Source organism: Ipomoea triloba, chromosome 7, assembly GCF_003576645.1.
Source record: "Ipomoea triloba cultivar NCNSP0323 chromosome 7, ASM357664v1".
In the NCBI taxonomy this organism is placed as follows: Eukaryota; Viridiplantae; Streptophyta; class Magnoliopsida; order Solanales; family Convolvulaceae; genus Ipomoea; species Ipomoea triloba.
This window is the reverse complement of record NC_044922.1, coordinates 3,311,752-3,333,728: the sequence shown is the minus strand read 5'-3', so window position 1 is coordinate 3,333,728 and position 21,977 is coordinate 3,311,752. Positions and strand designations below refer to the sequence as shown.

General features: G+C 35.7%; 5 protein-coding genes across 5 annotated transcripts; 2 read left to right on the top strand and 3 right to left on the bottom strand.

Annotated features, from left to right (window-relative positions):
* Positions 1–1,814: 1,814 nt before the first annotated feature.
* LOC116025448 lies at positions 1,815–3,036 on the bottom strand. The gene is made up of 2 exons (XM_031266676.1): positions 3,033–3,036; positions 1,815–2,413 (listed from the first exon to the last, which is right to left on the bottom strand). The coding sequence occupies exons 1-2, from the start codon at positions 3,034–3,036 to the stop codon at positions 1,815–1,817; spliced, it is 603 nt and encodes a 200-aa protein (XP_031122536.1).
* A 2,698-nt stretch (positions 3,037–5,734) lies between these two features.
* LOC116025899 (transcription factor ABORTED MICROSPORES-like) lies at positions 5,735–8,659 on the bottom strand. The gene is made up of 8 exons (XM_031267276.1): positions 8,259–8,659; positions 7,999–8,187; positions 7,847–7,925; positions 7,411–7,479; positions 6,770–7,309; positions 6,471–6,674; positions 6,181–6,357; positions 5,735–5,996 (listed from the first exon to the last, which is right to left on the bottom strand). Exons 1-8 carry the CDS (start codon positions 8,462–8,464, stop codon positions 5,931–5,933), a joined length of 1,530 nt encoding a protein of 509 aa, XP_031123136.1. The 5' UTR covers positions 8,465–8,659; the 3' UTR covers positions 5,735–5,930.
* Positions 8,660–10,718: 2,059 nt separating this feature from the next.
* LOC116026117 lies at positions 10,719–11,521 on the bottom strand. The gene has a single exon (XM_031267568.1). The coding sequence runs from the start codon at positions 11,411–11,413 to the stop codon at positions 10,904–10,906; it is 510 nt and encodes a 169-aa protein (XP_031123428.1). The 5' UTR covers positions 11,414–11,521; the 3' UTR covers positions 10,719–10,903.
* Positions 11,522–14,897: 3,376 nt separating this feature from the next.
* LOC116025333 (probable nucleoredoxin 1) lies at positions 14,898–18,168 on the top strand. Its single transcript, XM_031266538.1, has 4 exons — positions 14,898–15,086; positions 15,921–16,400; positions 16,522–17,001; positions 17,211–18,168. Exons 1-4 carry the CDS (start codon positions 14,997–14,999, stop codon positions 17,880–17,882), a joined length of 1,722 nt encoding a protein of 573 aa, XP_031122398.1. The 5' UTR covers positions 14,898–14,996; the 3' UTR covers positions 17,883–18,168.
* Positions 18,169–18,319: 151 nt separating this feature from the next.
* Positions 18,320–21,605, top strand: LOC116026320 (probable nucleoredoxin 1). Its single transcript, XM_031267802.1, has 4 exons — positions 18,320–19,411; positions 19,582–20,061; positions 20,152–20,625; positions 20,861–21,605. The coding sequence occupies exons 1-4, from the start codon at positions 19,310–19,312 to the stop codon at positions 21,446–21,448; spliced, it is 1,644 nt and encodes a 547-aa protein (XP_031123662.1). The 5' UTR covers positions 18,320–19,309; the 3' UTR covers positions 21,449–21,605.
* The last annotated feature ends 372 nt before the right edge of the window (positions 21,606–21,977 follow it).

The following is a 21,977-nucleotide window of genomic DNA, read 5'->3' as shown; positions in this document are numbered from 1 at the left end:
TAATTTTTGAACTCTATATTAATAATTTTTGAACTATATATTCAAAATTACAGAACTATATGTTCACAATTTCAGAACTATATGTTCACAATTTCAGAAATCTATATTCACAATTTCATAACTCTATATTCGATAGTATAACACAACTTTTAAAGAGCAAATTCCACTTTTAGTCCCCGACTATTGTGGCATTATCACATTTAGTCATATTATTTTAATTTTGTCATATTACATCTCTGACTTTGAACAACTCCCACTTTAGTTCTTGACTATTATAACATTGTCATATTACATCAATGACTTTGTAACTTTCACTTTTAGTCCTTGACTGTTATGGTATTACCACATTTAGTCATATTCTCTATATTACATCTTTATTTTACCTACTAATGTAGTAATGTTTCCCGATAAGTTTTGGTCGGCAATTTGACCGGAGTGACGAAAATTAATAAAAATTGAACAGTTAATGTACTAAACTAACAATTTCGAAAGTCGTAAATTGTAATTAATAAGACCTCAATAGTTACAGGACCACAAAATGACAATTTACTCTCTTATTTTTTTGAAAACGTATCACATTCCACTATATCATAAGGAATAGTTGCCACTTAAAACATTTAATAATTATTTTGAGAATGTTGATCAATTGATTTATGTGTGGGACTGATAATACTTCATTTGAAAAGTGATTATAATGAGGATATCCACGTGAGCTTAGGAGATGGGATGGGCTTTGGCTAACTTGATAGGCCCATAAATGTAGAATCCAACTTGGGTTGCAACACAAATTGTAAAAAGTAATAGTCCCCGTTGAATTTTGTGTGCATAGTACTAATGTAGCATTCTTCAGCTTGATTTATGGTACGTTACTGGTTTGATTTGCCACCATTTTTTGTGTTCATAAATCATAAATGTGAAGGCAGGCATGTACCAGAATGCAGTTGGGCCAGTTCCTTAAATTTGTTGCTACTTCATTGTACGCGTTGGTCTTTTGCGCGTCGGATCAATTAATGTATCTGTAGCCTTTAGAACATGTGCACCCACGTCTTTAGCCTCTCTGGAACGTACATACAACAGAAAATGTTGCTGTAATGTACCTTATTATTAATTGCCAAAATGTGAGTCTGTACCATATTGAAATTATTGATTTTACAAGTCCTACGACACCGCAACATTGATTTGCAAACTCATGCAGGTTTACAGAGTACTAGGTGGTGCTTTGGAAAATGGAAAATATTACTTCAATTCTTAAATTTTACTTTCTACTTTTATTTTCTCATTTAATCGAGCTTATTATTATTTTTTTTTTTAAAAAAAAAAACTCATGAGATGAAGATAATTCATCATCATTTGTCATATTAGGAAATAAAACTGAACAAGTAGAGATTGAGAATACATAGGATAGTAAGTGAACCAATGATTTTACCAACGAACCAAATAAAAAAAAAATCTAGCTTTCAGCCAAACAAAAAAATATAATTTCCCGACATTCAACCAAACATCATAAAATTAAATTATTTTTAAAATATGAATCGTTTTCTTGAAATTATTTTTAATATTTCTAAACAGACTTAATATATTTTTTCTCAAAAAGTATTACACTTTCTCTTAACAAACAATTTATTTTAGATTAGTATTAAAATTTCATTTTCATGGGACTAATCTTGTTAATAGATATCCATTTTACGATTTTATTGAAGACTCAAATATATAATACAATTTGCAGAATTTTGAGCTCCCAAATTCAATACATACATACATTAAAACTTGTTATTATTTTCCATAAAATTCGAATTGTAGAAAGAATAGCTAAATTAGAAGGGGTGTACATTTCTCGTTAATCCGCCGTTAACGTTAGTGAAGAGTCCGACGAGCTCCGGCCGGTAAGGAAGGTACGACCGCCGGCGGGCGTCATCTTTGGCTTTACTTCTCATGTAGCGCTCGTGGGCCAACACGCTTTCGCTCTTCTTTTTCTTCTTTTGCGGCGCTTTGACTTTGACTTCGCCGCCCTTTTTGGTCTCCGGTGATTTTTTCTCCCCGGAAGTCGCCGCCGGCGACGGAGGGTTGAAGAACACGAAGGCGTCCCTCCCGTCGCTGTTGCTCCGGTGGAGGAAATCCTTGAATCTCCACAGCTTGGAGAACCCGGTCGAGTTGCTCTTCTTGCAAACCTCCGGTCCGGTCTCCTCCTGAGCCGGCCGGTTCGACCACTGGCAGTACGGACCGGCGATTTCGTCGCTCCCCGGAGACTCGTCGTTTGTGGTCTCCACGAAGACCTTCTTGACCGGCGGCGTTACCGGCAACCTCTCCGCCGTAAAATCCTCCAAATCGCCGCCGGCGCCGGTGAAGAGAAGATCCCTCTTGAACAGCGGGAAAACCGGCCGGATTTCCCCCTTGTAAAACGCGTCCTCCGCCGCTACCGGCGATAGCAACGCCGCGTCGCAAACGAAAGAGAAATCCTCGCCGTCGCTTTCTTCATCACTTTCGCCGCCATTATTCTCCTCTTCTCCTTCTTCTTCTTCTTCTTCTTCCTCAACCTCCTCTTTTTCTTCTTCTTCTTCACAAAATCTCAATTGAGCTAGTTGATCTTCTAAATTGGTTTCCATTTTTGTTTCTTTTTGGGGAATTATATTAAACTGATTAAACAATTGGAAAGAATTTGTGTTTTGATTGTGTGGGGTGAGAGGTGAGAGGTGAGAGGTGAGAAGAGTTGTTGAATGGGAATGGAGATGAGGAGGGTTGGGAATATATATTGGTGATTGAGACTACACACTACTAAGAAATAAGAATGAAGTTTGAAGTATTTAATTTGTTTAGGGAAGAAAGGGAGGATGAAATGACAAAGGAAAGTGGGGTGAAGTTGGCAAATGTGAAGAGGAGTACTAGGTTGAATATTTAACTATTCAACGTGCAAATCAAGTAATGTAATGGTGTATAAATGCTCATACTTGGTCAATGACACAATCATTATTATGTAAAGAAAATTGTTATCTCACTGGTCCCACATAAGAAGTCGTTGAGTCATCGTAACTTACCCATCTATCAGCATATCGAGTTAGGGTGTAGAGATTCTTGGGGCAATGAATTTTGCCTTCTTGTGGGCAAGAATTGTTATCTGTATGTCTTGAGAGGGGCGGGTAATTAAATAGGTGGAACATGATTTTCATATCAAAAGGTTATGAGTTTGATTTTTGTTTGAGTTCAATTATTGCTGACACTCTCTTAGTTGAACTTGTTTCAGTGTCTTTGTAGTGTGACCTAGACAATTTATCTCTTATGTGTAATTTGGGTATTATAAAAGAGCGATATTTTTATTTGTTATAAAAAAAAATAGCTACCACGAATGGGGTTTAGTTGAAGACTCAAACGTGTATATATATATAAAAGAAAATCTATATATTATATAAGAAATGTTATGGAGTAATTTTTGTAGTGGGGATATATGTATTAAAAGAATGTTTCAATCAATAATGATGAGTAAATTATTTATCATGTTTTGTTTGACCAATTTTCTAAAACCATTACAATTTTGGTCTCTTCATTTTAATGAAAATAAATTGTAATTAATAAACATAAGAAAAAGGTTTGTGGGTTGAATGTTGTGCAAGGTGGGGCATTTGACCAAATGATTCGATTTTGACCAAAACATAAATTACACATGTTCAAACTCATACTTTTCCTGGTTTTAAGTTTGGGATTTGGTGTGGAATAAACAAACAAACAAAAAATGAATGTGAGAGGAAATCCACTTTTACAAATCATTGAATAGTAAAGGTATTGATATATCCACTTAGGTAATTGTTTTCAAACTACTTTATTTGAGCATGGTATTGACTAATGTAATAGTTAGTATGAAATGAAATTAAAGTGAGAGTTACTTTAGTTTGTAAAAATTTTATCTCAAAAGTGATATATTATAATTGGGTCACACTTGTGTGAGACCGTCTCACGGATCCTTATTCGTGAGACAGGTCGGGTCGGGTCAAGGCACCATGCAAATGTCACACTTATATGTGCAAATATTATACTTATATGCTCAAATAATTAATCAAGAATACAATTTTTGTTACTTATTAGAGAAAAAGTAATACATTTTTCATATAATAAGTAATATTGACAAGTGCCCCTCACTTATAAGGACAAATATAATACTTTTGTGGAAAAATATAATACTTTTAAATCGAAATGTAAAAGTATTGTATTTTCCCTTAAAAGTATTACATTTACTCTTATAAGTAACAAAAATTGTATTTCTGATTAGTATTACATTTGAGCATATAAGTATGACATTTGTGCATATAAGTGCTACATTTGCATCTTGACCCGACCCGACCCGTCTCATGGTGAGACGGTCCCACACAAGTTTTTGCCATTATAATTAGTTAACTTTTCTTTTTTTTTTTTTTTTACGAGAAATTCATAATCATTATTTGAAGGTTAGCATTGCCATCACATTGGTGTGTAATATAGTCAGCAATATGTGATAATTTCAACCGAGAGAATGAGATGGTATTGGTAAAAATTAAACTCGTGACATTATGTACGAAAATTATACTGTATTTTATTTTATAATTAAATAAAAACTTTTAACTGCTACAAATTTGAATAATTAAAATTAGGATCTATGTGTAGTTTTTTTTTTTTTTTTTGAGTACTACTGACTCTGTTACAATGTAGTATCTGTTCATAACTACTTTCTCAACCGAGTCAAGAGTTGCCTCCACTGAGACTCGAACCCACTCGAGTCATCCATGTGAAAGTGTTAATCAGGACACCGCTACGACTTGACCACAAGGTCTTTGGCGGATCTATGTGTAGTTGAATTATAATAAAAAAAACACTTAAAAAATTTTTTTATTAACAATTATTTTCCATATGAAAATTCTCATGTTTTGTCATTGGCTAAACATACAATATTGTGACAGCCTAGAGCTTGAAATCTTGGAGTTGAAGTCAAACTCTTTTGGAGGGTATTTGTAGTCTTTTTCATGTAAGTGGGGCTATCAGAGACTTTTCTATTGGGTCAAATTTTTTTGCCCATTAACCTTGACTTTGACCAGTCAAATATTGGATAACAAAAAGCTTCCAAATGTGGCTACATGTGGACCACAGACACGTGAGCAGCTTAATTAATCCGAAGAACAGTATACTTAAGGGAGTTGCTTGGAAAGAATTGGTATTAATTAATGGTGAAACTTGTTTATTGGAACCTAACTTTTATGCAAATTGGATGGTTATGATAATTTTTTATTGGGTTTGTAGGTGTTTGAGAAGCGGATTAAATGACTATAAAAAATAAATTTCTTGTGATAGGTTTGTAAATGTTTGAGGAGTCTCGAAAAGAAATATAAATGCTTTTAATGGATGATTATGTGATATCATGATTTTTTTTTAAAGCAAATCCAAACAAATAATATTACTAAATCAAAAGGCCATCATTACAAGATTGAGGAGTTAAAGACTGCAGGCCTATCAAGAGTTTATAGCCCTTGCAAGAACATGTGCTACACTCAGTTTTTTTTTTAATGAGTTGATGTGTCGATTGTCTAATTAGAACTTTTTATAATTTAGGAGCCTAATTACTAAATTGCTATTTCATCTATAGTTTAAGGGTTTATGTGACTTTTTGTTTTCTTTTTTCTTTTCTTTTTCCTTTTTCAATGGTAATCATCTAAATACTTGACCTATGTTAACATACCAAGAAAAAAAAAGGGGAAAAATTGTCAAAGCTGTCAACTTGTTTCCATAGAAAGTTGGTTCTTCCTCCATTAACTTCCAAAGAGTTCATTCAACATAACAAAAAGATTTTGAAATTACTACTAAGATACTAACTTTCATTTGGGGCAGAGTTCAGATCAAAGGAGGGATGCACAATGGATATACAGTTTAAACTAGATACCTATTCTTTGATTTGCAGACCTGTCTTGAGACATTCAATTTGTTAGCTCAGCCAATGCACATTCTAGCGTTCGCGAATTGCACATTCCATCTGCTTTCGCCTGCCAAAAGGTTAGCAAATGTCAACATGGAAGAAGCATTGAAGATCAACAATCATTAGCCACATTATATTCATTTTGCTTCAGCAGTGCTGGTTTTTCGGTGTCTGTTATTAGGTAATGTATCCGAGACTTGTAAGTAAATCAAGAGTTTGGTTCTATGGTGATTGTTAATCCGGGCGGTTACCTCTGCTCTGAAGATGCTCAAGACCTCTTCATTGAGTGTGGTAACATTAGCATCCAGTACTTGAAGTCCTAGTGAATCCATAGTTTCCATCAGCCTCGAGAATCCACATCTGCTGTGTTTTCCGATGACTCTAAGCATGAAAACTCTCGAATCAATCTGGTTTACTTCCACGTGTGCCTTAACAGAAGATGCAAAACCGTGTCAGCCTTCTTATGCAAATATGCAGATCATTTTGTTCTCAAGAACAAGAAACATAATAGATAGCAAAGTTTCATAGAAATGGCTAATACCTTCTTCAGGACGTTGTTACTCTTCTTAGAAGTTTGTTCACTATCTTTGCTCTTTCCGTTAAGGTCGGGGGTCACATGTTCAGCTATTCTCTGACTTTCATCTTCTGCATCAATCTCGTTCAGCTCGTCCTCTAATTCCTTCACAATCTGTTGAAGTTCCCTTACGTAATCAATAGCGTCTCCAAGTATTGACGCCCTGTCCATCTGTAGGAGATTCTCATAAGTGCAGGAACAAGAGCAACTGTTAATGAATTCCAAAATCATCATATGGAAACAAAAAAGAAACAGAGCTATCTAACCTTAGTAATATTGGGAACTAGAGCCCTTAGAGCAAAGAGACCGTCTTTTATTTTGTTTCTTCTGTTTCTCTCTGTCACGAGATTCTTAGAACGGTATTGTCCTCTCTGCCTCTTTTGGCCAGTCACAATGGCATTTCTAGCAATATCATAGGTTACACAACTCAGTGAAAATTCATCGCTTTTCATCGTGGTTGGATGTTGATTGCAATGCAGCTTCAATTTCTCGTTGAACAGGTCATTTGACTGGTTAAACGATTCGCTTAGAGACACAAGGTTAGAAACCGAATCACACTGCAAGCGTTCGGTACTTGCAGGAGTAGAGCCAGTAGACGATCCTTGGATGCTCGGGTTACTGCAGGGTTCAGGCAAATCAGCAGAGTGCAAAGGAGCCAACCAGCTACTTTGGCACTCATTGGGAGATAAATCAAGAGCTTGCTGTTGTCTGCTCATACTGAAATAGGCCATATCATTCATGGCTTCTTCTACATAGAACTTGAACCTATTGCTAACAAACTCTATTGTCTTCTGATCTTTTGGGATCTGTAGAAAAGGAGACAACAGAACATATACACATACATGAGCTTGGTTTTAGAGATTAAATTTCTTAAACTGTTTTAGTAATAATAAAGAATGAGTCTTACCAGCCTTGAACTGTAGAGCTCAATAAGACCACCAGCTACAGGAATCAAAACCTGAGTACCACTGATCCCCTGCCAAATGAGGAAAACTTTAAACTATAGTTTTGAACAGGACAGGGTAGAACTCAGTTTCAACAACATTAAGCATTTCATGAGGGTCTTCATATATTCAGTCAAGAAAAACTTGAAATTGGGGCAATCCCAGTCAAGTTGGTCAGGCTGTTGGCTTGGTAACCACGATGTTCCAAGTTCGACTTCTAGTGAGAGCAGCCATAGGCCTTCTTGGTTTGAGCTAGTCAGGGGCAACCTAAGCTGATTTGCCTCATCGCTGGCTAGGATCACAAGGGTCACAAGGCAATGTTTACCCAGTCCATACCTTCGGGCACTGGTTTCAGTTCACAGAAACATAACCAGAAGGAAGAAACAGTATAATACTCACATCTGGGGCCTTTGAATCTGATGCATATCCATGGATTAACCACTTGGGCTCATTCAATATCACTACCTCTCCTCGAATCCTATTGTCATTAGTACCAATATCAGAAACAGCAAATACTACTAACAAGGAAGCAAAATCACACAAAAACATACCCAGAATACAAGGGAATAGAGCTAGGAAAACCAGCAAGTGCTTCACAAGCCATAGTTCTCACATGATGCTGAACATGAACATCCCTGCACAAAGGACCCAAATCCTGCTCCTCCATCCCCTTTTCCTTCTTCACATTGCAAAGAACCCCATACGCACCGCAACAACAACACCCCACCCACTCAATAAACCTAAAACACACCAGGCATAAAATCAAACACCACATATGCAAGTCACGTTTCATCACTGTTTAGACATTTACCTGGAAGGATCATCGCCCAATCTCCAAACAACGCAGTAATCCCAATTCTTGGACTCCACCAGCGGCCTTAACCAGTGCAAAGCCGTCTCGGAAGCTCCTCCCATGATAGGCTCAGCAACTGCAATGGCATTTATAAAGACTGTTTCCCAGAAACCTCTGCAGTTTGTATAGTAATAATAATGTCCCCCCTGGTTCCCAGCGCTCATAAGAACAAATTTGCTTTCGGACAACGGTTTAACCGATTGTCTGAAATGGGAATCGTTTATATCAGCGGGAAAATCTTTGTCAGAAGCATCTTGTACTGGCTGTCTCCCTCTCTGTCTCTATTCAGATTATATGCAAAGGGGTAGAAATGAAGAATTGACTGGAAAACTGCAGTGGGAGGACAAAGTAATAGGTAGTTTCAGTTTCATAGTCTTACCCATCCAATGGTTCAAAATGCCCAACAGAAAGGTAATAATAACTGTACTACAAAGGTTGGAAATTGGCCCTCAATGATTTTTGCATCTTGAAAATATTTTTTTACGAAAAATCGATACCATCTCAGATCGACTCCACAAAAAATTATGGAGTGATACTTAAGTTTCGATTAAACCTCTACTCATGAGTTAGTTTTTGTGATAGAGTTGACCCAAGTTTGTAAGTATCACTACACAATTTCATAAAATATTTCAGTATTATTTTCTAATTATTTCATTTCTTTCATACTCTACAAACTTTAATTCTATCTAGTGTTTTAAATCAAGATGTATTTTTCTAAGATTTTAAATGTAATTCTTGAAAAAGTAGGGAGTAATACTTTATTTGTAATTTTTAATACTAGTCGAATATTGCGCATTGTCACGGTACAAATTATTATTATTTTGCATAACTAGAGAAATCGGTATCTATTATTTGAGAATACATACTAAGTAAACTTTACTACATTGTAATAACTCATAAATTATATAGGAGTGATAAATTACACTAGACAGATCTAGTGCAACGGGTTATACCAAATTATTATATTTAGCATGTAATTTTAACTTCGTTAACAATTTATATTAAAAAAAAAAGATGGGTAAAACTAGAAAGAATTTAAAATGTAAACAAAATGAGTACAAGTTATTGTTCCAGCTCATTACATTCTACTCCTATTGAATCCTTACATTTATTGAATGTTATATAATTTTAGATATATATAGAGTATTTTTTAAAAGTAATTTTAAAAGTTTTAAAACTTACATCAAAATTTAATTAAATTATGGAACACCAAATTACAAATGTATGACCAGAAGTACAACACATGATGTTTTATACAAAAAGTTTTGAATTCAATGATTATATATTCTATTGTACCAACAAAACAAAGTTGGGGAGGTTGGGAGTACACTAAAAGGCCGGTAGAAATTTCAAAACATTTCAGTAACAACTTAAAAAGATATGCTTAGATTACTCCAGAAGGTAAAGTTATGCTACACATAGAAACCACTCATAATATAATGTACACATGGATTTGGGTTAGTTAGTAATTGCGGCGCGTCCCTGACCGCCTTCTCGCCTAGAAAATGTTGAAATTCGAGGGCCGTAAACTGAATCGAACATCGAACCGAATTAAATCCGATCCGAAAATGAACCGAACTCTAATGTAAAACCGAATGGTTTAATTTTTAAAAAACCCAAAAACGAAAACCGAAAACAACCGAGCCGAAGACCGAAATGCCCACCCCTAATTAGATGTAATATTCTTAAAGGTGTGGTGACATTTTCGTAAATATCTCAAATTTGTGTGCAAGTAACATGTGAAGTGTAAGTAACTAGTACAAGTGTGCAAATAAAAAATGTAAGTAAAATCACTTAAAAGTACATCCATTTTCACTTATTGTGTGTTTGTAAACCTGGAAAATTATTTTTGAAAATCATTTTATGGGTTTCAAGTGTTTGGATGTGCCTGGAAAATCAAGTCAACAAAAATTATTTTCCGTTAACGGGAAAAATATGATTGTTTTGGAGGAAAATGACTTTCGCCAAAATTCGACGGAAGTCATTTTCACAGACCAAAAAATGATTTATGACCACAATCGTTTCCGACAACATTCACAACCTTGGTTTCCACGGGAAACTAGAGATTTTTTGTAAAAAAATAATTAATAAATAACATTATTTTTAATATTATTATAAATATTTTTATATTTTAAATAAAATAATTAAAATGTTTTTTTTTAGTGCTATTGTCTCTGTTACAATGTAAGGCTCGCTCGAACCCACTCTCATCATCCATGTGAGAGTGTTTCCCAGGGCATCGAGTGCCACTAGACCATGAGGTCTTTGGCTAATTAAAATGTTTAATTATACAATTCTACTCATTTTACATTAAGCATTTTGAAATTTTTTGTAATCATACAAATTTTTTGTAATCATAAAAAGATTGAATGTGTTGAAAGATTGAAACAATAAGAAGTAGTTACGTTGTACCAAGTGTACGTAAATTAAATGTTTTATTGAAGCATGCATAACCAAAACCAAATACCCCACATACAATACAAGTTTACAATATTTTTGTAATGATAAAATTTACATACATAATTTCAAGTAATTAAATTAAGTTCATCATATCGATCCATGCCAATTAAGAATCATTATATTATCTAACGTTAACATTTGGACTATATTCTTTCAAAGGATGATGATCTGATGGCGGGTTTGAACTGCATATGATGAACAGCAAACCTAGCACCTCCTCCTTTCCCCCCACCATTATTATCGCGATGTGCCATAAAGCTACTAGTAGATGGTTCATCCACCACTTTTGAAGAGCCAATAATTCTCTTCCCAAGCTCCAAATCCCCTCCTCCTTCATGGCTCTGCACTTTCCCCTCCCACTCTCTCGGCAGCTTTCCATCGCCACGCGGGCCGTGGCCGTGGATTTTCATGGTGTTCTTAGGCGCGTGGTGATCATGGTGGTCGCTATTATTGCTTCTTCTGCTGCAGAAGCGGTTGGCGATGCAAGCTAGGACGCTTACGACTAGGATCGCGGCGAGGACCAAGAACACTGTGCCGAAGGATCCGTTTGAATGGGAGGATGAGGAGGAGGAGGAGGATTGAGATGAGGTGTCTGGGTGGACCGGGACATTGTTGTATGGGTAAATTTGGGGTTGGAATTGTTGTTGAGACATATTGGTTTTTGTTTTTTTAAGGTTTAATTTGTGTTTGGGTTTGGCCTTATAATAAGGGGTATGTATGTGTGGGTTCTTTGAGTGGAAATAAAGGAAGGTTTTGGGGTGAAGTGGTGGGAGAGGCAAATGAGGACGTTAAGCAAACTATATATTGGGTTCTGATTCTTCTCAAGTGGATTTTTTATTATTTTTTTTTGGTAATGTATGCATTATGTTAATTCTGCTCTTGTGTAATGATATGCAAATCACACAAGAGAAGTAATTTATATTCAAAAAAATTATATACGACGAACTTGATTGAGAGCGTATCGACAAAAATCGAACGTGTAATTTTTACTATAAGAATTATGCTGCAGTTACTAGCTCGGCTTCATATTTTGTGGGTTGAAGTGGTATCTCTAAATTCAAGAATGTGGGATCTTTAGTAGCTTTGATAAGGAGACAAAGTAAACACATATTCTTTTGTCAATTATCTTAAATTAACTTCATAATTTAAGATCTTTCGCCACTAATTTTTTAATCATGTTAATTTTGGACTCAATTGAACATTTTAGCTGGTTTAGGGGCATTTGAATAGAGTGCTTTTTTAAAAAAATTAAAAATTAAAATTTGTATAACTCAAATTTTTCAATTTCGCCTGACTATACTCTGAACCCCATGAGCCCGCCTCAAGACATGATGAAGTAAATCGAGTCAATCTAACTTATATTAAAATTAAATTGACTCGATTAAATTGGTTTTCAAAAAAAACTTATATTAAAATTAAACTTATATATCAATAGTCTATTTTACAATTTTAACTATAACCCATTGTCTCTCAAAAAAAAAAAAAAAAACTATAACCCATTGTATAATGAGTCTACATTTGATTCTCATAATAGAGGTGGCAAATGGGCAATTCAGCCCACTACAGTCTACAGTAGCACTCAAGCCCGGTTACTATAGTGGGTTGAGGTTGCCCAAATTGTGTGTCACAATGATAATTTCATGGATCGTTATACCATGGAATTATAGACCTTGGTCCGAAACGGTGCCGTAACATACGGATCTTATTACAATTTTTTTTTTAAATTAAAATATAACTGTAATTTGAACAACAACAAAAATAATGACAAAGAAGCAATAACAAAACACACACACAAGTTCATCAAATCACAAAGACACATACGACAAAAGGTGAATATTTAAAAAACATTGTGAAATTTGAAAAACATGGAACATAAGATATAATACTTGGGCTTATATTCTGCGTATCCTAACATCCGAATGCACAAACACATCACAACATGTGTTACTAACATGAATACACAGAACGGTTGCATAGAATACACAGAATATTGACACAAAATACACATAACTCATCCTCCTAACATTCGAATGCACAAACACATCACAGCGTGTTACTACATGAATACACAAAAAGGTTGCCTAGAATACATAGAACTCATCCTCCTAAACATTCGAATGCACAAACACATCACAACATGTGTTACTAATATGAATACACAGAACGGTTGCCTAGAATATACAGAATGATTACCTGGAATACACATAACGATTACCTAGAATACACAGAACGATTACCTAGAATACACAAAACTCATTTTCGTACGGAGTGCACAATGCATTGTGCACCGTGGTCCACAATATAAATTGCCATTTGCAATAATTATATTGTTATATCATGGACTCGGGCCCACCTTGCAAGGTGGATCCGTGTATATTGACATACTGAATGTTTACAATTTTAATTGTGAATATTTAGTATGTATATTGTGAACATTTAGTATGCAAATTGTGTATTTTAGACCCCGGTCCACATAATAATTTGCCTAGTAATCAATAATTATACCATTGACTCGAGTCCACCTTGCAAGGTGGATTCGTGCGATCGTGTCTATTAACATACTGAATGTTCACAATTTAAATTTTAAATTGTATATGCATTTTTACTTTCTACTATATTTTTTAACTCCTAATTATGCGATATATATGTTTTTTGATTAATACATATAAAAGAATGACCCTTTTTGGTAAATGACTGTTAGCTGATTGGATTGGTTGTTTGGATTGGAAGGTATGATTTGTTGATAACATTAGTTGATTGTAGAAAGTTGTTTGATAAATTATTTGTTAGCTGATAACTGTTTTGTATAATTTCTTTTATCAAAAAGCTAATTAAAAATGCTGCTTTGAGTAACCTTTTGAATTTTAGCATTTTGAAGTTACAAAAAGCTTATTAACCAATCACTTATATTGATTTTTTAACCAAGTCAAACATCTAATAGTGGTTAAATAAATCAAAATTGACTGTTAAGTTGATTATTTACCAAACATGGTCAATATCATTTTATTCATTTTCTTTTCTTCAATCAAGACATGTCATATGGTTTTTTGTTTGTTTTTTTTTTAATTTAATTTTTTATTTTTAGAGTTATGACATTCGATATCTCTATAAAACTAATTTAGATTTTTCTTGAATTGTCACAATAAAATTTGCAAATTTTTGTTTTTTACTCTTTAATACTCCGTACTACAAATGTTATGTTTCTTAACTATTAAGCGACACGTCAGAGGATAAAGTGGATCGTGCCTCCGGGTTAACTAATAATACCCCACGTGTCAAAAGACTAAAATAATTCGTGGTTGGCTTAGGTTGGGGGGACTTGGGTCTTGGGGAAGACTTTTGAGAAGTCTTCGGCTCTTCGTATATAAAATAATTTTTATTTAAAAACAAAAAAGCTATGTTCACACATTACATTACATGATTAATTAAAACAATATTTATTTAAAAAAAAAAGCTATGCTCACATTACATGATTAATTAAAACATTAAAAAAAAAACAAAAAAGCTATGTACACACATTACATGATTAATTAAAACAATGTATTTAAAAACAAAAAAGTTATTTTCGCATTACATGATTAATTAAAACAATTTTTATTTAAAAAGAAAAAAGCTACGTTCACATTGCGCTCATCTCTGATTGCAAATTCCTTGTCTCGGGGTTTGAGGATGTTATCTTTACGCACATTATGAGGGAAGAAAATAAGTGTGTTGATTTTCTCGCCAATATTAGTCAATTTGCATAAATGAAAATAACAGTTCTTGAGATTCCTCCAGAAGATATGTTAAGGCTCCTAGTTGCTTAAGTTTGCGGAGCAAGATTTAGAAGAATGAGATAGTGTCCGCTTATAGTAGTGACGTTGTCACCTAAAAAAAATATTTTCATTCAATTGCAGAAGTTTAATTAAATAAAACTATAAAATCAAATTCATATAAAATTTTGTTTGTATTAATAAGTGTCATAATAAAAAGTATATATTGATTTCAAATAATTTAATTTATGTTGATAAAAATTACTCCGTAATAATTAAGATAAAATTTTTCTCGCCACGTAGGACGACTTGAGGAAAAAGACTTGGCGCAGTCTTCGTCGTCTCTACGCAGACCAGTGGAAGCATTATAAAGCATCGCATTCCGTTCTTCGTTCTATCGCACAGTTTCTCTCAAACATTCTTACTCCGATAATCAAACTTCCAGTTCAATAAGCGAAAAGGAGAAGACAGAAAAGCATCTTCAATGGCGGAGCAGAAAGGCGATGCACACGACCTCCGATCGATCCTCTGCTCTTCAGACAGAGATTTTCTGATTCGGAACACCGGTGATCAGGTATTCATTTCAGTGATTTCCGCCAATTCTTCTATATGAAAAGTAGGCAGTTTAGTTAGATTTGTTGGCGCGTCATGTTTGATCAGTCGATTGTAAGTTTTTTTATATGTTTCTTGCGATTGACTGTGAGTGTTTTTGTTTCTGGCGATTAATTACAGATTTTACTATTTTGTAGTGTTTGCTTATGTGTGTAATTTCTGTTGATCCTGTAACGAAGTTAATTGCGAGCTGCTGCTGTTAGTTTGGTAGTAATTTGACGGTGAAGAATCTTTAGTAACTCCATGGTTTCTGGTTAAGTATGGAAAACTCGATACTTGACACTTGACAGTTAAACTTTCTCTTACCTTAAGGTTTCCTGTGGGTTATGAGACTTTTAATAAAATTTTCTGTAAGTTGTGGAAGAATCTGATGTGAGGGCCTACTTTTACCCAATACTGTAGGGTAACACTTTTAGTCTAGATCCACACAGCAGAAATGCATATCATTTCACACTATTAAGTTCCTGAAATTGATTGCTTCCATCTGCGACTTTATGCCATTAGTAGTTTAGTTGCCAACTGAAATTGAAGTCTTCAATATTTTGCTTATTTTGATTATTTGAGTATTATTTTTCAATTCTTACTGAAGTAGTATATCGAATAGTTTGGGTTGCATTGATGAGAAATGAATTGCAGTCATAGTCAATTAATGCTTCACTGATCTTATTTTGTTTGGCACATCAATCTTGTCTTTAAGGACTGAATTGAATATGGAACCAAGAGTGGAAATTTTATTTCCTGAATATATATATTCAAGAGGTGAGTTGTATCCTTGAATTTTAATTTCTTTTCTCAGGTTAAAGTTGATGATTTGAAGGGGAAGAAGATTGGGATATACTTCTCAGCATCGTGGTGTGGTCCTTGCCAGCGATTCACCCCAAATTTAGTAACAGTGTATAATGAACTCCTTCCCAAAGGCAACTTTGAAGTTGTATTTGTGTCTGCTGATGAGGATGAGGAATCTTTTAAGGAATACTTTGGTAAAATGCCTTGGACTGCAGTCCCATTCTCTGATACCGCCACTCGTAAGAAGCTGGATGACTTATTCAATGTTAGGGGAATACCCCACCTTGTGATCCTTGATGAAAGTGGAAAAGTAACAACTGAAGATGGCGTTGATATTGTTCTTGAACATGGGGTGGAAGCTTACCCTTTTACTCTAGAGAGGGTCAAAGAAATCAAAGATGCAGAAGATGCAGCTAAGAGGGAACAATCTTTGAAAACTGTCCTAGTTTCGACATCACGTGACTATGTGATTGCAGCTGATGGGAAGAAGGTATGGCTTTTAAAATGCTCTTCGTCATTGAGATTCCCATGTCCTACCCTTCCTTGGTTCAATCAGCATTCTCCTTAGGAATTCAACTTTATATTGATTTTATTTATGTTGTATTTTCAAGGTACCTGTTGATATTCTTGAAGGCAAGACTGTGGGCCTATATTTCTCAGTGGCTACGTACGGTGGATGCTCTGATTTTACTCCAAAGCTGCGTGAAGTTTATCAGGAATTAAAAGAAAAGAATGCAAACTTTGAGATTGTGATGATACCCCTTGATGATGATGAGGAATCTTTCAAGGAAGCTTTTGAAAGCTTGCCTTGGTTTTCTGTTCCTTTAGGAGACAGAAGCTGCGAGAAGCTAGTGCGGTACTTTGAGCTCTCTTCACTGCCTACCCTAGTCATCATTGGGCCAGATGGGAAGACTCTTCAGTCTAACGTTGCTGAAGCCGTAGAAGAGCATGGCGCCCTGGTCTATCCTTTTACTCCTGAGAAGTTTGCTGAGGTTGAAGAGATAGAGAAGGCTAAGAAAGAAAAACAGACGCTAGAGTCAATTTTGGTTAAAGGAGAAGCTGACTTTGTCATTGGTAAAGATGGAGTGAAGGTGAGATATTTCATACTTGGGTACCTTACACACTTGTGCTTAGCTAGTGTTACTAATCTTCTATATAGAGTCAATCTTGACATGAATATATACTTATTATGTGCTTGCTGTTGTGTTTTGGAATTTATGGTGAAGTTGGTACAGAATATATATGCCTTACCTTGCTATTACAAATTGTCAAATTCTGATAAGTGATGAAAATATTGCAGATCCCAGTATCAGATCTTGTTGGAAAAAATATACTCCTATACTTCTCTGCTCATTGGTGTCCTCCTTGCCGTGCTTTTCTACCAAAACTCGTAGAGGCATACCACAAGATCAAAGCAAAGGATGATGCATTTGAAGTGATTTTCATCTCCAGTGACAGAGATCAGTCCTCCTTTGACGAATTCTTTTCTAAGATGCCATGGCTGGCTATTCCTTTTGGCGATGATAGGAAGGGATCTTTGAGTCGCCTATTCAAAGTTCGTGGAATCCCAATGTTAGTTGCCATTGGAAGAACAGGCCGAACTCTCACCACTGAAGCCAGAAATTTGGTGATGAGTCATGGTGCTGATGCTTATCCCTTCACGGAAGAGCGTTTGAAGGAGCTTGAAGCAGAATATGAAGAGATGGCAAAGGGGTGGCCTGAGAAAGTGAATCATCCCCTTCATGAAGAACATGAGCTTTTGCTTACAAGACGCCAGCATTATAATTGTGATGGATGCAATGATGGGGGACAAGGTTGGTCATTCTATTGTGATGATTGTGACTTTGACCTCCACCCGAAATGTGCTTTGGAAGATAAAAAGGAAGAGCCCGCAGAAGAGGAGAGCCAGAAAGACGATGAGGAAACAAAGGAGGGCTGGGTTTGCGATGGTGAAGTTTGTAAGAAAGCTTAAGAAGTTCTTCGAGGTCTGTGGATTGTTATTGTTGCCATATTTGCATATGCTGAGCAGTTTAATTCTTATATCCCATCATGTTTATTATGGAGTACTAGGTTAATGCTGTATCAACCCTTTGTGTGATGTATCCCTAATAAAACTGGTTTTCTGATAGTTTTGTCTTTGAGTTGGACAGATCTCTAGATGATTGAGACATAGATACTCTGTAGTCTGAACATAATTGATATTGATAGGTCGGCTCGCCTTATCACATAAGGAGCATTATTGTGTGGATCATAATTTACACAGCTGTGTAGATCATAAATAAAAAATACATTATTTGAATATTGAAAGTACATTATTTTGTATACTAGCAAATAATATACATTCAGTATACAAATAATGTACTTTTAGTATATATTAAAAATGTATGTTATATTCAGAAAAAATACATTATTTGGGTACTAAAAGTACATTATTTTGTATAATGTAAATTCAGTACACAAATAATTTACTCTTTTTATGGTCCACATAATAAGGTAGGGTGAGTTAGGGATTTAGAAACCTGCCAAGAGGTGGGCAAATTTGGCCTACCTCTATTTAAAATTTGGCCTTTTGATTTTTAAACTATGTATTAATTTCATCTTGAATTATCTGGGTTTATAAGTTTATTGACTTACTATTTTACTGCCTAACTATCAGTCTTTTAAATTACATAGTAGTGCTTCTTTTTTTTTTTTTTTTTTTTAAATTTTATTTGTAATGTTAGCTGGTCATTGTGGGTTGGTATATTCTAGACCTGTGCAGATGGTGGGTTGACCCGTCTTGCCGGCCCGCTTTGCCAATAACATTGATAGCAAAGTTCCAAAACATTACAAGTGATGGGCATGCATGAGCATCTGAATGAAAATTTGAGTTGTGAGTCTAGTTTAAAAAGGGAAATTGTGGGATTGACTAGAGTGAGATGTGATGTAATTGCTTTAGTTACAACTACTATATTCTTTCATGCATATTTTTGCATTGAAGACAAAAGAAGAATGTGTTGTGCATTCTTAAATCATAAGGAATGAAGATTCCCCTGGCTGCCCCCTTAATTCTATATACAATTTGTCACTATTATATGGCCCTCTTGAGATGAGTATCTTGAATATAATATCATTAGGCACTTCCTAAACAATTCTTTAAAAAAGACCAGAAAATTTAAGGTTTAACCATTTGGAGGCCATTGCAGCAATTACCTGTGAGCTGCAGGCAGTGTGCTTAAAAAAATATGAAGTTGACCTATATTATATTCATGTGTCCTAGTCTTCCCTTGTCTTTACCATGTCTTTGTGTAAAACTTTGCCCTGTTCCACAGGGTAGTTGAGGCTTTGGCTTATATCAGCTTTGCAGATTTCTTCCACAGAGTGTCCTATCCAGATTTTCGGATAACGAATCAGCAAAACATGGCTGAGGGAAGCGATGGGAAGAGCTGTTCTTGTGACCTCGTATCTCTGCTGTCTTCAATGGATAGAGATTACCTCATACAAAGAGGAAATGGCGAACAGGTATCTTTATGATTCACTATTTTCATCAACATTGTATATGGTATGAATAAGTTAGAGTCTCGGGTTTTAGTTTCTTCGTTTTTGCTATATCTAGTGAACTGATACATGTGAAAACAGGTTCTCGTGTTTGTGTAGCATGATGAATATAGTGGTTTCGTGTTTGCCTGTAGGTTAAGGTCAGTTGTATTACAGGGAAGATAGTAGGCCTATATTTTTCTGGTTCATGGTGTGGTCCATGCCAACAATTTACAACAAATTTGGTGGAAACATATGAAGCCCTTTTACCCAGAGGAGATTTTGAAGTGGTGTTTGTTTCATCTGACAAAGATGAAGCATCATTTCACAGCTACTTTGAGAAAATGCCATGGCTGGCTGTTCCTTTCTCTGATGTTGAGACGCGTAAAACTCTGAAGCAGACATTCAAAGTGAGGGCAATTCCACATCTAGTGATACTGGATGAAACAGGCAAGGTTTCGAGCGGTGAAGGGATTAGGCTCGTCAAGCATTTTGGGGCCGAGGGGTATCCGTTTACACCAGAAAGAATTCGTTACTTGAGAGAGGAAGAAGAGAGAGCTAAACAGGATCAGTCCTTGCAGTCTCTGTTAGTCTATGGTTCTCGTGACTATTTGATCTCAAATCGTGGGAATAAGGTAATGTTTTTTTGTTAAACCCATCATATTAGATCGAAAACTTGTGATGATCTGTGCTATAACCATTCCCATTCCTATTCCCATTGCCAGATTTCTGTGTCAGAGCTTGAAGGCAAAACAGTTGGTCTGTATTTTGCTATGAGTTCTCACAGTGGCTGCAGGAAGTTTACCTCGAGACTAATTGAGGCATACAAAAATCTCAAACGGGAGAGCTTCGAAATTGTGTTAGTATCTCTAGATGATAAAGTCGAAGAGTTCAGGGAAGGTTTCGAAGCCATGCCATGGCTAGCATTGCCCTTTAAAGACGAGAATTGCAGGAGGCTTGGCAGGTACTTTGAGAATAAATGGCTTCCTCAGCTGGTTGTAATCGGGCCAGATGGGAAGACGGTGAGCCCTAATGTGGTTGAAATTGTAGAGGAACACGGAGAAGAGGCCTTTCCTTTTACACGAGAAAAGCTCGTGCAACTGGCGAACATGAAGAAGGCGAAACTTGAAGCTCAGACATTGGAATCCATCCTGGTTTCTGCAGCTAGAGATTTTGTTATCTCAAAGGATGGTTCTAAGGTAATGCTGAACTGAATTTAAGTGAGTTGGAACTTGGAAAGGTTACCCTTATGGAATATATATTTAATATATGGAATCTTTATAGATTAGGCAGTCTTAGATTTAGGTAGGTAGGCATATGGAAACTTATTTTCTATTCGTAGTCTTATTCTCTTCTCTTTTCTATATGACAGTATAAGACAACATATTCAGAAATTCTCTCTTTACTTTCATAACAGTTACTAATTCGGTTTAGGTTCCTGTTTCGGAGCTGGTTGGAAAGAACATTCTGCTCTACTTCGCAGCAAAATGGAGCCTTCCATGCCAAGAATTTCTGCCAAAACTTGTGAAGGCATACCAAGAAATCAAGGCCAAAGATGATGGAGAAGGAGAATCATTTGAAGTGATTTTCATCTCAAGTGATCATGATCAATCCTCCTTTGATGACTTCTTCTCAGGCATGCCATGGCTAGCCCTCCCCTTTGGTGATGAGAGCAACAAGTTTCTGCTGCAAAGATTCAGAGTAGCCATTGGAGGCATACCAGCAGCCATAGCCATAGGACCCTGTGGCCTCACAGTGAATACACAAGTCAGGCAACTCATCGAAACACATGGCTCGAGCGCCTTCCCGTTTACCAAGGAGCACGTGAAGAAGTTGCAGGGTCAGACGACCGAGAAAGGACGAGGAGGAGATGAAGTCCACACTGAACACGACCTCGCTCTTGCTCATCGCAACGTGTATCTCTGCAATGGATGCAAGGAGATGGGATATGGATGGTCTTTTCTATGCAAGCATTGCGATTTCGGCCTACATCCCAAGTGTGCTAGCTCAACACAAGGATGATGACAGACAAAGAAACTTGTTAGAATTGAATGATGATAAATTCATTAATTAATGCATCAACAACACTTCTTCTTGGATGTTTCAATGCTGCACAATTTTCTTCCTCTGTAATCTGTGTTAAATAATGAAGTTTAGTTTGTTTGCAGCTTTCATTTAATTTGGATGGTTAAATAAAATTCACCAATCCTATAATCTATTAGGTGGGAAATGACATTTTGTATAGAAAACAACAAACTCATAATTCTCATCAACACCCTCAGCTCTTAAGTCCCACAAGATCTACCTAGTATGGTTGACGTTGCGGACTATTACACTATAAGATACCGTGACAGAATCTTATCATTCAGATCAGACAATGGGAGTGCATGCAATTGGTGGGTCCCAAATAAATTAGTGAGATTAAACTTAAATTTGAAAGTCAACCTAACTCCAATCAAAGTTAACACCCTACTATCAAATAATGTTGAGTTAATTCAATTTTTAGTCCTAGATTTATAGGTGACAATCCACTTTTAGTCCTTTTTATTAG

What these genes read in the sequence shown, in the direction of transcription:
- LOC116025899 (XM_031267276.1), bottom strand. Translation starts at nt 8,464, where the DNA reads ATGAGCGCTGGGAACCAGGGGGGACATTATTATTACTATACAAACTGC. An exon ending in TAGTTCCCAATATTACTAAG is followed by an intron (nt 6,675 to 6,769) that starts GTTAGATAGCTC and finishes AATCTCCTACAG; the next exon opens with ATGGACAGGGCGTCAATACT. An exon ending in GTAACAACGTCCTGAAGAAG is followed by an intron (nt 6,358 to 6,470) that starts GTATTAGCCATT and finishes TCTTCTGTTAAG; the next exon opens with GCACACGTGGAAGTAAACCA.
- LOC116026117 (XM_031267568.1), bottom strand. Translation starts at nt 11,413, where the DNA reads ATGTCTCAACAACAATTCCAACCCCAAATTTACCCATACAACAATGTC.
- LOC116025333 (XM_031266538.1), top strand. Translation starts at nt 14,997, where the DNA reads ATGGCGGAGCAGAAAGGCGATGCACACGACCTCCGATCGATCCTCTGC. An exon ending in TTCGGAACACCGGTGATCAG is followed by an intron (nt 15,087 to 15,920) that starts GTATTCATTTCA and finishes TTCTTTTCTCAG; the next exon opens with GTTAAAGTTGATGATTTGAA. An exon ending in TTGGTAAAGATGGAGTGAAG is followed by an intron (nt 17,002 to 17,210) that starts GTGAGATATTTC and finishes AAAATATTGCAG; the next exon opens with ATCCCAGTATCAGATCTTGT.
- LOC116026320 (XM_031267802.1), top strand. Translation starts at nt 19,310, where the DNA reads ATGGCTGAGGGAAGCGATGGGAAGAGCTGTTCTTGTGACCTCGTATCT. An exon ending in AAAGAGGAAATGGCGAACAG is followed by an intron (nt 19,412 to 19,581) that starts GTATCTTTATGA and finishes GTTTGCCTGTAG; the next exon opens with GTTAAGGTCAGTTGTATTAC. An exon ending in TCTCAAAGGATGGTTCTAAG is followed by an intron (nt 20,626 to 20,860) that starts GTAATGCTGAAC and finishes AATTCGGTTTAG; the next exon opens with GTTCCTGTTTCGGAGCTGGT.